The 13,761-nt window shown below is 40.7% G+C and overlaps 1 protein-coding gene across 1 annotated transcript; it reads left to right on the top strand.

Annotated features, from left to right (window-relative positions):
- The first annotated feature begins 1,314 nt into the window (after positions 1–1,314).
- Positions 1,315–12,220, top strand: wnt11 (wingless-type MMTV integration site family, member 11). The gene is made up of 6 exons (XM_042430800.1): positions 1,315–3,355; positions 5,082–5,273; positions 7,061–7,305; positions 8,929–9,206; positions 9,405–9,697; positions 12,028–12,220. The coding sequence occupies exons 2-6, from the start codon at positions 5,191–5,193 to the stop codon at positions 12,200–12,202; spliced, it is 1,074 nt and encodes a 357-aa protein (XP_042286734.1). The 5' UTR covers positions 1,315–3,355; positions 5,082–5,190; the 3' UTR covers positions 12,203–12,220.
- The last annotated feature ends 1,541 nt before the right edge of the window (positions 12,221–13,761 follow it).

Here is a 13,761-nt window from a genome sequence, read left to right as displayed (position 1 = left end):
GGATTCGATTTAATGATATAAACATGGCAGTGAGCTTACAAGATTTTTTTTTTCCTGTTGTGTAATAATGGTTTGGCATTAAAAAATGAGAAATGAGAAAGAACATACCATCTACTTTTTTCCTTTTTTTATCTCCCTCTCAAATCATCTTGAAACATTTGTAACAAAATGTACTTTTGACTAATTAGTCTCTGGTTCATTAGTGCAGCTTTTCGGAGCTCAGTTTAGTTTTATATACATCCTGATGGGAGCATGGGAGCATTTTCCAGGGGCATAATAGTAACTCTGCACCCATTCAGGCTCTGATCCTCCTGGGTGAAAGTTGAGTGTCCTTACACCCCCCACTCCTACCTCCACCGCCTTTCCCCCCAGTGAGCCTCCAGATTCGTGATATTGGCTTGATCCTCTTGAGATTTGAAGGACAATGGCTTAACACTGTGAGCCCGAGGACTCATTCCTCCCAAACATTAACACTGTATTCAGCCACAGTTGGGCTGACTACATTCTTCATTCTGTCAGTTTGGAAACTGCATATTTTTCTTCAACATTTAAACTGTGAAAATGTTTTTGCAACACAAGAATTGTAATATACAGTTTAATTATGAAATATTGCAAACATCGGGTTTAAACGATAAATTACTGTTTCTGTTAATCTGCATTTAAAATTTTGGGGGGTTTTGAAATGTTTCATTGTGGTTATGATATACCATAATCTGAAGGGATTTATCTAATTTATCAATTGAACTTTGAAAACGTCCCCCCATCTGGGTTATTGTTTTTGTTTGTAAAAAAGGGGGGGAAAGCAAGTTTTAGAAAAGTATTTTGGACATTTTTTAGGAGACACACTGTAGCTTTTTCACCAGTAATCCCACCATGTCAAAAACTGGTTATAGTGACAGTTAAAAAGGCCAATGTAACTGTAACATCATCTCCATAAAGCTGGTTTTAATCATAGACATGGATAATCTATCATAACTCAACCCTGATTTCGCTGTTATATGACATGAGTTATTTCATTATCATGAACTCCAGTGGCTCATTTAACCCCCTCCGTCTCCCTAGAAGATGTCCTCCCCCCTCTGTGTTGCTTGGGAGGTGAGATGTGAAGATCAAGGGGTTGCGTGTTGATCCTAGCTCAGGAATGGAGAGCCTGAGTGTAAAAAGTTTCTCTGTAGACCGGCCCGGTCCTGCTGGAAGCTCCACAACTCCCACACACGCTCCAACCTGTGCCCATTCACAGTTGACTGCCACGTAAAACACATCGAGTGTCCCTGGAACCAGGATCACAGCCCCACTGTAAATAAGAGACATACATATGGGGTCATCATACTGTATGTGAAATGTTGCAGTGGACCCTGTTTGGCAAACAGATTTAGACACAGGATCCGGGTGTTCCAGGAGGAAACGGGTTTGTTGTGGTCTGTAAACGTGTCTGCTTCAGAGACAGCTTGACAACACCTGATCTGCTGTTCCCAGTGGAGCGGACAGCAGCGCACGAGGCCAGCCATGTTAGCTATACCAGTTGCAAGGTCAAGGTCTGGACAACAGCTCACTATTGGCTTTGTCTGAGCTCTGGAGCTGCAGCAGATTCTCAAGAAAACTATACATTACTTTCCCACAGCTGGCTCTGCAACATATCACTTACAGTGTGGTTAATATTTAAGGAAATCAGCCAGTGCAGGAAAACTGTAACTTTAGGAAGGTTTTATTTGCAGTTTTTTAAAGAACATGTTGGAAAGCATTAGTGTGTGTGCATGTGTGTACTTAGAATACCACAAAATCATGTCACATTGCATTACAATATATATATTCTAACTATTATATGGTATCCACACTAATAGATAAAATGTGTTTTTAGTGTCGTAATGAATTCAGAGTATCATTTACCTTTCAAATTGGAAATTATTCCCTTTTCAAATTCACCTCTATCTCAAAAACACATCATTCTTCAGCGCAGATAATGACAGAAAGGCTGCGTCTGTGACTCTGACATTTCACTTAAACATTACTTTAAGAAACATTTATTATCAAAATAACTTACTCACAAGCGAGGGACTGTGCAGACTACAGCCAGCCGAGTCGTAATTGAATTTTGGTTGCAGTTCTGTTTGCTCGTTTGAGCGCACAAAAGAAACAAAAATTCATGCAATAACGTTTGGATGTAAAACATCATTTCTAAATAGATTTTAATGAAAAACGTGCAACATGGACTTTTTCGGTAATTGTAGTGGGATGATTTAATTATTCCATATTTTTCCATAAGGCTGTACGTTTCAAATCAACAGATAGAGTTTATTTAGTTTCAGCGTTTGGAACAATGATGCCACCTCTGCCATTCCTTTGGACCAATAGTATGAGTGTGTGTATCTTTCCTATGTCTTAATAATAAAATATAAAATAGCTTAAAATACATGAATGTCTAGGTCATTGTGGTCTTTTTACTCTATTTTTACTTCAGTTATAGTCATTGCCAAAACTTCTATAGACCTTCATTATTTTATGACAAATTATAAAATAATGATTTACACTGTCAGACACTACAAATCATATACATTGTGTTAAAAGTAGGTAAAACTAATTCAAATTCGTTTGTAAAAGATTTTGTTTGTAAAGAAGAAATAAAACTGGATAATGGAGTAAAAGTTTGGTTTCACTGTAAGAAAAAGTTCTCTAATCCAAAAACTGATTTTACAAAAGATCTTATTTGTACCAGCGTAACCTTTCTGCTCTAACAGAAGTTTTATAGTCATGTAAAAAATTTATAGAATAATTGGTGACATGAAAATAGCGGCTACCACTGAGCATGATAAGGTCACTACAAATTATCCTTTGAGAACTTGAGGAATCTGAAGGAATTTTATGGGAGTTTGATACCAGAACAGCTGTAATCGGCTATTCATCATCACAGACACACTCTAACTCACTTCAGCTCCCTTTGGGAATATTACAGGACTATTCCAGAGCTTTTTCAGTAGGATATCAATCCAACAACATTTCATTATAACGTTTCCGAGCGGCTTTGCTCTGGTCCCGGTGCAGCGTGCTTTCTTATGCTAATGCGGTTCTGACATCAGCAGTGAGATCAAAGCGGGGCAGGGGTACTTTAGAGCTGATCTGCCCCCACTCAGGCTCACTCTCTCTCCTCTTCTCTCTCTCACACACACTCACACACTCACCGCTCTGAAAACACACCATGCGTACCTGTGCGGAGCTATTCTACCACCCCACGCTGGATTTTACTCACGCGTCTGGCTGATAGCGACACAGACAACTCTCTGAAAGGATATTTCGACCTGCTGAGATTTGATTTTTTTCCACTGGTGTTGTTTCATTGAACGGTGAACGCCGTGCAGAGGTGAGGTGAAACCTTTTTTTGGAAAAGTTCATGTATGCTGCTCTTATGTGTAGATAGGACCCGTTTAAAGTTAACAGTGAATACAAAGTTGCTTTCATGTGCTGAAGAAAGTGTGGGAGGAACTGGAACAAGGATTAGTTTGAGATAGGAGAAATTGCTTTTTCCACTAGTTTACTTTCCACATATTTTACAGTCATGTATTTTAATTTCCTGTCAACTTCAGTTCAACATGAGGACTTTTGCCTTTATAGGGTCTGTAAGTATCTGTTTGTGAAGACAAAGGGTTTTTAAAAGACGTTTGCCTTCACAGGCAGGTTGGCAAACATTTGCCTATTTTAAGGCTGTTACACAAATATTCTTGTTAATGTTTTGCTGATGGTTGGGAATTAGGCTGTGATTTATGGCCCACTCGGTGTCCAGCTTATCTCGGCTTGATGAGAGACACATCGGATGGTGTGTGACGCTATCAGTCTTTATCTTTTAGGGGGAAACGGGAGCTGCCATTTCGGCCAAATGTAAATGTAAGCAGTAAATCCACTTGAGCCTATAGTCAAACAAATCTGACGCCAGACTGTGAAAAGCTCAGGGAATTCCTTATTTCTAATCGACAACCTAAGCGATAGTCTGATTATATTATTATTATTATTACGCTACATGTCTCAGGGGTGTAGTGCTCGAAACACACAGTCGGCTGATGAGTTTCAGTTTGCTCATTTAAATAATTAATATCAGTGAATTCACACAGTTTCGACGAGGACCGGAACTGGTGCTTTAAAAGGCCCATTATCAGCTCGCTGTGTGTTTAACGCGCTCAGTTTAAACTCTTTATCAGCAGCTCAAAGCGCTATCAGATGATGCTTCTGATGCGCTGATCTCTGCTGCTGGCCCTCCACTGTCACTAGCCTAGATCTGAAACTCTTTAGGTTTTTCCAAGTGGAGCTGAGGTGACACCAAACTGAATTACACACTCAAATATCTAAATAACATATTCATATTCATGAGAAACGTCCCTCCTTGTCTGAACGCTACTATCTCTAAAAATTCATGTGATTGTATATAACTCAGATAGTCCACCACTTAAACCTGGCTATCAACTAGTGTGATACTAAAAAAACAGATTAAGCAGCTATGTGTCCTATGATTCTATTATTTTATATTATAGAAATACCATAGATAATTAGACAACATGAAGTAAAATACAGTCACTTCACACTCACCAAGGAAAGTCAGTGTTGTGACACTGAGCATGTACTTCAGATACAGTGCTACTCTCTTTTTGAAATGTAATATATTCATTTGTTCTTCAGGGATGCGCTGCAATTACATGTCTTGGTTCTTGTGTGTTTATGTGCGTGTAGAAAGAGGCTGATGTGCTGTAATGACCATGGATCTTTATAGTGCGCTTGAACGCTTAAATCAGTGAACCGTGTGGAACGGTTTTCTTAAAAAACATTTCATAAGACATTTTGCTCATTTTCATTCTATTCATTATTAAATGTGTGTGTAACATCTGAGATTAATAGAGAATTAAAATAATTTTCCTTTATCTGATTTTTCTAATTTGTTTTGAAATTATCTTTAAATGATCCACACAAAGACCTTCACAGCGGTTCTTAAACAGTATTCATCAATAAATCAAGCAAAGATACTCTGTATCTGAAAATGTTATAACTAGCACGCTGTGACACCACTAAGTCATTGTTGTTATTTATATTATTTATTACAGGATTTGGAAGAGGAGACCGTGCCATGACAGTCGACTTTTGAGTTTGAGCCAAGAAGCCCAACAGCTCTTTGTATTTGTGTCCTGTGTGAACTGGAATCACTGTCCAACCATGAGGAGCAGCTCTCATGTCCTGCCTCTTGGTGTGCTCACTGCTCTGCTGCTGTCTCAGGTCTGCTCTGGCATCAAATGGCTGTAAGTATTCTCACGAGTGCCGCCATCTCATTCTTTTGGCCTTTCACCATCTCTACACCGCTTTACATTCAAGCAATGTCAAAGCAGATGATGTCATGAAGATACACGATATTGTGTGGCTCTTTTCTGCATGTTTCAGTATTTTATGGAGTGGAGGGCCCATGGCAGCTTTGAAAAGGGCCCCAACATTCCTCAAGTTGCTCCTGATCAAGGGAGAGGTTATGTTCTGTACATGTGTATCTCATGAAAGGGACAGTAGATTAGCTGGCCGTTCTTCAGGTTATGAACGGAAACCTCTTGGTTTTATTAACTTTAATGCAGCTTCAGTAAAAGTAGACGGCATGTTTCAGTTCCATGATCTCAGATCGAATTTACCGCGCGGCTGTATAATAACAAGATAAGAATAGCAAAGACAGACATGGTGGGGCGTCACGGTACTGCAGAGAGCGCCAGTGATGTCACTGCTTGCTGTGTGTATTCTAGTCAGGCTTCAAATCAGTGTAAAAATAGTGCACTTCAGAAGGAAGTTGCAATGCTTTAAATGTTGACACAAATGTTGATTGCTCATACTCTCACCGCACTGTTTTTTTGGTACCGTAAAAGTAAACAATAATTTTCGCAATAATTTTGGAAAGTACATAAAAATCCTGAGTTGCTGTTTGGATTTATTTATGTTTCAATCGAATGTTTTGGATGGTTTGGTTTGGTATACTTATAAACTCTTTAACGTTTGCTGCACAGTTCAGTGATTTGCGTGTTATGTTGTGTATATTTTTATCTGAGTTTTTATCCGTGTACGTTATGTCAGATCACTGTGAATACATAACTGCGTTGGCTTAACCAAAAAGATTCACTGCTTCTTATCAGAATGAAAATACTCACAGTGGGAAGAGTTAAGCAGATGTGCCCATGAGAGGTGGGATGGCATGTGCTAAATCTAAGCGAGAAGTCCCACAGTCTTGATAATGCACAGCGGTGCAATGCAAAACAGATGCGGCTGTAAACACCTGCGAGTGCTGTGTTACCACGAGCCCAGTGGAGTCACAGCTTATCATTGGGCACAGAGTGGCGGCCCCTCGGCCTCTAATGCAAAACAGGCCGAGGTGCAGGCGGCTTTGCCTGGTTCTCACGAACAGAGAAAGCAGAGATCAGAGCTAACCTGCTCCGCATGTGTTTTCTCTATTAAGTTAATCCTCAATAAGTTTAAATTGTTTAAATCAAATGTGTGCATCATGTCAAACTGAGGCCACAGAGGATGGAGCTTCCCGTGGTGGAAAATGCAAATGTTGAGGGATCTATGTAGTTCTTCATCTGACTGGATCAGAATTTAGAGGGGTTTTTATATTTTTTGGCATATCTCGAGGCCTCTTCTGTGCTTTAACAAAAGAAAAGCCCTGTGCCAAGAACATGTCACTTATATTTTATGAATCTGCAGCTGACTTTCCTTTGGGATTTTCACTGTGATAAGATGGTTCTTTTCTGCAACGCATGCCAAAACATTTCCCTGCCTGAAGCATTATCTGTTTTGATTTTTCAATTGTTTGTTCAAAGTCGATGTGTCTCAGAGGCTTGAAAAATGTGTACACAAGAAACTCAAATCGCTAACACACCACTGTGAATGAAACGCACAGCATTCTTTGTTATTCCCATAAATGCGATTATTTCACAACTCAGAAAACAAAAAACATGCAATTAAGCAGTCGTCGCCGCTGCAATTAAGAGAATATATTCTGTATAATGCATACTGACCAAAACCTCTTGTTTGTTTTTTGTTTCCCCTCCTGCAGAGCGCTATCACACATGCCTGCATCTTTACACATCAACCAGACCCAACATTGTAAGCTGCTGCCCGGCCTGGTGTCCTCCCAAGCTCAGCTGTGCCGCACCAACATGGAGCTCATGCAAACCATTATCCAAGCTGCCCGTGAGGTCAAGAAAACATGTCAGAAGTCCTTTTCTGATATGCGTTGGAACTGCTCCTCCATAGACATCCCTCTTGATGCCCCGAAGTATCGGCCAGACCTCGACCGAGGTATGGTCATAAACAGTTTGGAATGACAGCACGGACGCTGTTGTTTCCAAAGAGCTGCTCCAAGTATTTTACCCACAAGATTCTAATGTTTATAGTCGCGCTTGACAATTCAAAGACATCCAAAACCAGGGTCATTAAGTGCTGCATCTATTGAGTTCAGTTTATAGCAACTGCGGAAATGATCCTCAGCCCTTTTAATGGTGTCTGCACTCAGATGACACAATAGATTTATTTGTATGTATTAACATGACTGCCATCTAAAGAATTTTGATACAGAAATACCGGTAGTCTTTTTCAAAAATGATTTTTGGTTTTGAGATGACATATTGCCTCATCTTTCCACCGTTGTTCGGTGCCAGCCAAATGATTGCATAATTTATTCCTGAGGGGTATTCGCTACTTGTACTTGTACTGTCCTTGTTCTCACACTGTACTGAAGCAGTTATTTGAGAAAGCATCCCTTCCACAACATGTGTATGTTCTGTATGATTTAATAATTGGCTTGTCATTTCTGAAATCTGCAGCATTATCTAACTGCACGCCTGTTTGCGTTGCAGTCTGACTTAGCTGTTTCTATTGCCAGAAGGACCTTGAATCAGCCAGAGATAGTTGCTAAGTTGTGGGTGGGGTATGCAGTGCTCCCCAGAAAGGACATGGCTGCCATTTGCCAAATGAACAGCCTGCTCTGAACAGGAAATGGCTCATCTCTGTCCGGGGATGGCTTTGATCTAACCAGCCCACGGTCATACACGATTTCTTCCCGCACTTCCAATTGCTCCTCGGCCTTTAACATATGTGCTTTCCGTGTACACACTTCACCACCAATTACATCAGAGCTCACTCTGGGTTACAGCATAAGTAGTGATAGACTGTGTTTGAAAGATACATTTTGTGCAGACAGTCAATTTCTTTTTTTTCCCACTGAGACAGTAGAAAAGATAAGAGGAAAATAGAGAAATAGGATAGACAAACAGCAGAACTTCTACTTGTTTTTCTTTCTTCTCCTTTTGCTGATTAGGTAGCAAAATTGGTTTGAGAACTTTCTGTGGATGTTTTGATTTTTTTTTTGTGTGCTGTAAAAACTTTAAATAATTGTACTAAATTACAACCCATATAAATTGAAGCTGACCATTACATGCTTCATGCTAACACTTTAACATACACAATGAGGAATAATAGTAGACATGTAGTCTGGCTTAAAAGAATGTAAACTTGCAGCTTCTGACTAGAGGAGAGTGCACACATCATGGATCACATGAACATGGACCAAAAACTCTAATCTCACTGAACTCAGACGACACACAGGCAAAAGACAAAAATATTTTTTACACTTAATGATATGAAAAAAGTTGTTTTAAACTTCAAACATCACCTATTTTGAGTAAATGTTATTTTATCATTTAAGTTCCTGAATATACAGGTCCTCTGCCACTAATAACTGTTTTATATTGGCCTCCCTTGTGGGAAATGCTAATGACCTTTGAACACAAATCATGCTTGAGTGTTACGACTGAACTCCAAAGAAAATCTGAATTGTTTTGGTGTCTATATTGTCAGAGCCTAAAAATTACAGCGTATTCTTTTTAAACCCGTGTTATATGAGTTTATGTTCTCTTTCATCAGGAACAAGGGAGGCTGCGTTTGTCTACGCCCTCTCTGCAGCAACCATCAGCCACACCATAGCACGGGCGTGCACTTCTGGAGATTTGCGGCTGTGCTCGTGTGGTCCTATTCCTGCGGAGATCCCAGAGCCTGGCTACCGCTGGGGTGGCTGCGCTGACAACCTGCACTACGGTTTGATGATGGGATCCAAGTTCTCTGATGCTCCCATGAAGATGAAGCGCTCAGGCTCCCATGCCAACAAACTGATGCACCTACACAACAGTGAAGTTGGGAGACAAGTAAGCACTATGTAACAATTTTTTAAAAAGTGAAAATTTCTCACTGGACTAAATTTTTTTTATCTTAAAACAAGTGGTAAATACTAAATGTTCCTAATTTTTTCATGTGTGAAAGTTTTGGATACCCATCTTGTTGTTTGTCAGTCCCACATGCAGTGAGCTCTATCTAACCCTCATGTCCTCTGTTCTCATGTCTAGGTATTGAAAGAGGCGATGGTGATGAAATGTAAATGTCATGGTGTTTCCGGCTCCTGCTCTATAAGGACCTGCTGGAGAGGCCTGCAAGACCTGAGGGAGATCGCCATGGACCTGAAGACTAAATACCTGTCTGCCACCAAAGTGGTTCACCGGCCCATGGGGACACGCAAGCAGCTGGTGCCCAAAGACATTGACATCAGGCCAGTGAGGGATAATGAGCTGGTCTACCTGCAGAGCTCCCCGGACTTCTGCACCAAGAATGAAAAACAGGGCTCTGTGGGCACACAGGACAGGTGAGACTGCCGGGTCACAACACTGTTCGAATGTGCGTGTGCATGAGAAGGAGGAGATTTTGGTTGGTTTGGCTCTATTATTTGAAGTTAGATTTATTGTCATGAGTCACAACAACAACAGACCCACCCAGCCAACAAAAAAGGAAATGACCAGTCTTGATTGTCTGCTCATCCAGGATGTTGACTTTAGTGAAGTGCTGGCCTGCTTGGTGGCAGGCTGGCTCATAACAACCAGCGAGCCCTGAGAGTACTCTGTCTGTGGCTTGTCTGAGCATGTGTCACTGAAAAGGCCACTATGACTGGAGTCCTTGTCTCTCTATCTGAAACAATGACTAATGCAGTTATTTTTAGGACTGAGTGCACTCGAGCTGATATCGACTGCAGGGGGCCACACAGATTGGGAAACATTTAAACGTTTCCCAAAGATAAAGGTTTACTTACACCATTCTGCTCCAGTGTTTTAGTTGGGACAGTGCTTTGTGTTGCTGGTTTGAGCTCTGTGAGAACTTAGTGGACAGCAAGGAGCCAATTTGTCTGAGATCAGGCTAAATAATAATAGAGAAATATGGCAAAAATACGCAGCACTACTTTGCAGGCTTATTGAATTTTCTAGTTTTCCATAAATATGTCAAGAAGGATAGGTCATATCTCAGACTTTATTATTTAGGTTTGAATTGCGTGGCACTGAAGTTTCTCTGCAAATATGAAAACTTGATCTTATGTAATTCCACCAGCACTGTTCCACTGGTTATCTGTTAGCTTGTTTAGCCAGACACACCCTACTTTATATTGATAACTAATGTTAACTAAGAGTAAATGCAAAGTTCTGGGCATTGACATGTACTGTTATTGCTTCAGTGGCAACAACACGCAATCATGGTTGTGTAAGCCATTGAGGATAAAAAGGTTCACTAAATGGCACGTGATGTTGTTGTATGTTATAAATGTCATACATCATATGACTGCCATATCATGCGTCAGCCTTAGGCCATTCTACAGATAACCAGAAGACTGCTTCACGTCAAAGACACTCACTGCATCCCTTGTCTGCAGCCTGATAACAACACAGTCTGCAACATTAGTGCTTTTGCCAAATCACGAGGCACCCAGCTTGACGCTGTTGTTTGACGCTGACGCTGTTGTTTGTGTAAGTAACTGTGAGTGTATATGTGTGGGTATTGATTATTCTCATACGTATCTAGATCAATTGTATCAGAGGGATTCTCAAACCTTCCCACATCATAACACTCAGTGACATGGTCACAATGTCATCTGCTTTGCCACGATCATCTCACCGCTGATTCCTTGCTCACTGGTGACCACTTGAGAGGAAGTTTTTATCAGGCTTTACACTGTATGTGTAGACAGGAGGATGAATTGACCTCCTGTCTACATTGTTAGCTCTGACCCATTCACAAGACGTGAGAACAGCAGAAACTCCTAGTAGAGTCAGTTTTTTGATCAAGCAGAGAATCTGGGACAGGGGCAAAGTGAATTTTAGCAGCAGCCACTAATGGATAAAGTGTGATCCCTGGTGAACACTATTGAAGCCTGTTCTTTAGTCTTAAATTACATTATTGTGTCTCTCTTTAAACCAGCAGATGTAAACCACAGAATGCACCGTCTTGTCCTCTTGCTCCACTTACAGCACAGCAGTGATATAATGAGATTTTGGTCCTGAAAAAACATAAGTGTGTGGGGGTTTCTGTCTATTTCCCAGCTCCCACCGATGTAATAAACCTGTCTTACACTCTCAATGACTCTTGTCCCTCCTCCTCCCACTCCTTCACTCCCGCAGCAGCCATCAACTCAGCGTCTCTCTCACCATACTGGTCATTAACACTCTGCCATCATAAAACAATGCAATAATATGGAGAGGGCAAGCTAAAGAGAGGGAGGGCAGCCCTGTGTATTCAGTGTGATTTACGGCAGGGCTATTCTCTGCTCATTCAAGATGCCTCGGGCTTCTGAAATGAGAGGCTCCAAAGCAATGACAAAACAAAAAGAAAATGAAAGGAAAAAAATGTTTGGAAGAAGGACTGCACAAAAGGTTAAGGCACATCGGTCGGTCAAGCACATTTAAAGGTCTATTGTGGGCTTTTCACAGGCTGTGAGATTGTACGGGCTGCTGGACAAAATGTTTTAGAGGGAAGCTGTAAACTTAATTGTCTTATAGAGGAAACCAAACTGGAAATATGTTAGTTTCATAGCTGGTGTTCAGTCCAAAAATTGCCTCCCTTTTCTCTTTCCTGGTTAGGAAAATGTATTATTGTAAAACAAAATAAAATCACAAACCTAATATCTTCTTTCTGTGTCTATGATCATTTCAGGCAGTGCAACAAAACCTCCGTCGGCAGTGACAGTTGTGACCTGATGTGCTGTGGACGTGGCTACAACCCGTACACAGAGAAGCTGGTGGAGCGCTGCCATTGCAAATACCACTGGTGCTGCTACGTAACCTGCAAAAAGTGTGAGCGGATTGTGGAGAGATACGTCTGCAAATGAGTCTGTGCCGCTGTCGGCCCCACCTGCTGTCCTCTACTTGTACCAAGCCACCCAAGGCTACAGATTAACCAAAGCACTACAATACCAAGAAGGCTTATTTTTGTCTTAAGCTTTAGCATGTTTATTTCAACGAGAAGTCGTCTATTCTTGTGTCAGTATCATTTTTGTATTGAATCTCCAAACTGCCAATTGGGCCTCTCAGCTTCTTCGCTTCACAAGCCTGGACGTGGAGTGTGGTGACAGTGCCAGTCGGTTTACGTAAAAACCGCCGTCCTCCTGGGTATTTTCTTTTTCTTGTTAATGATCATAAATTCCCCTAACAGGGATACTGAAAGTCTATTTTATTATATCTCTAATAAAAAGAAATAATATTGGATTTTATGCCTGAGGAGAGGGATTGTCTTCTCTCCTCTCTAGACAGAGACTTATGTTTGGCTTCATTCCTCGGAAATCGAAGGGTTCTGATGGATTCGTGTGGTACTTTTTTAGGTACTATTGATACTTTTTCCCTCTGCATCAATGGACAAAAGAGGAAAAAGGAACACAAAGGGAACTTCAAGTACTTTTCAATCATGGAACATTTTTGTGGTTGATGTTTTGGACTCTCACCATGTGTCCTGCGTGGATCTTCACATGGGTCATGTCTGCATCCCTGCAGATTGAGAGAAGAGAATTAAGGACTTTTCAGTTTGTGAATTGGTGCATTATCTCCTTTATGTCTGACATGCAGGCAGTTCAAAATATATTCTATTTTTCAGAGCATATGAGCTGAACTCATGGATTTTGTAAACCACTTTTGTGTGGATGTACATACTCTTATTTTGTATACTGAAATAAAGAAAGACGTATTTATAAAATAATTAAATGATCTTCACCATCATCTTTACATGGATATTGCATGTTTGTTTTCTTTTCCTTGAACTGCACCTTTAATGACCCACTGTGTAGCTCATTTTCATTCTAACCCCAAGACAAATCCATAACCTCTGAGCCTAATTATTTTTAAACTAAGCAGCATTTAGTGTAATTCACTGCAAATCCAAGTGTTATAAAATAACAGTTTACAACAACTTATAGCACACAGTGATTGTAAATCAGTTCAGCACGGTTGGTAATGCGTTGCAGGGTTTGACCCAACAGCCTTTTGGGATCACTCTCTGAATTACCCAAACCCTGGGAAAGTGTTTGTTTGGACATTCCACATCCTCACAAAGGCCATTGCAAAGGGGTTTTTTGTCACTCCTATCACGGCTTTAACACTGAAAAACTCATCTGTCAGAGAGCCAGACCTCCAATAACCAAACATCAAATTAAAAAAAGACAGAAATCTAACTTATTTTGGAAATATAGCCAGACTGTTGGCTTGTTGGAGGGAACAGACTTGGCACTGTGTAGAGCTGAGATATTACCCTCTGACCAGCCTTGTGTTGGTTAAAGTGGTTCTCATGATTTTACACTGACAGAAATAGCTGTGGAAGATGTAGGGCCCATGCTGTGAACTCACATGATACATCGCAGCACCAGCCTGCACAAGCTGCACACTCAATGGAGCTGTAACA

This window comes from Thunnus maccoyii, chromosome 13 (genome assembly GCF_910596095.1).
Source record: "Thunnus maccoyii chromosome 13, fThuMac1.1, whole genome shotgun sequence".
Lineage (NCBI taxonomy): Eukaryota > Metazoa > Chordata > Actinopteri > Scombriformes > Scombridae > Thunnus > Thunnus maccoyii.
Note: the sequence above shows the minus strand (reverse complement) of the source record. Positions and strands in the feature narration are given on the sequence as shown.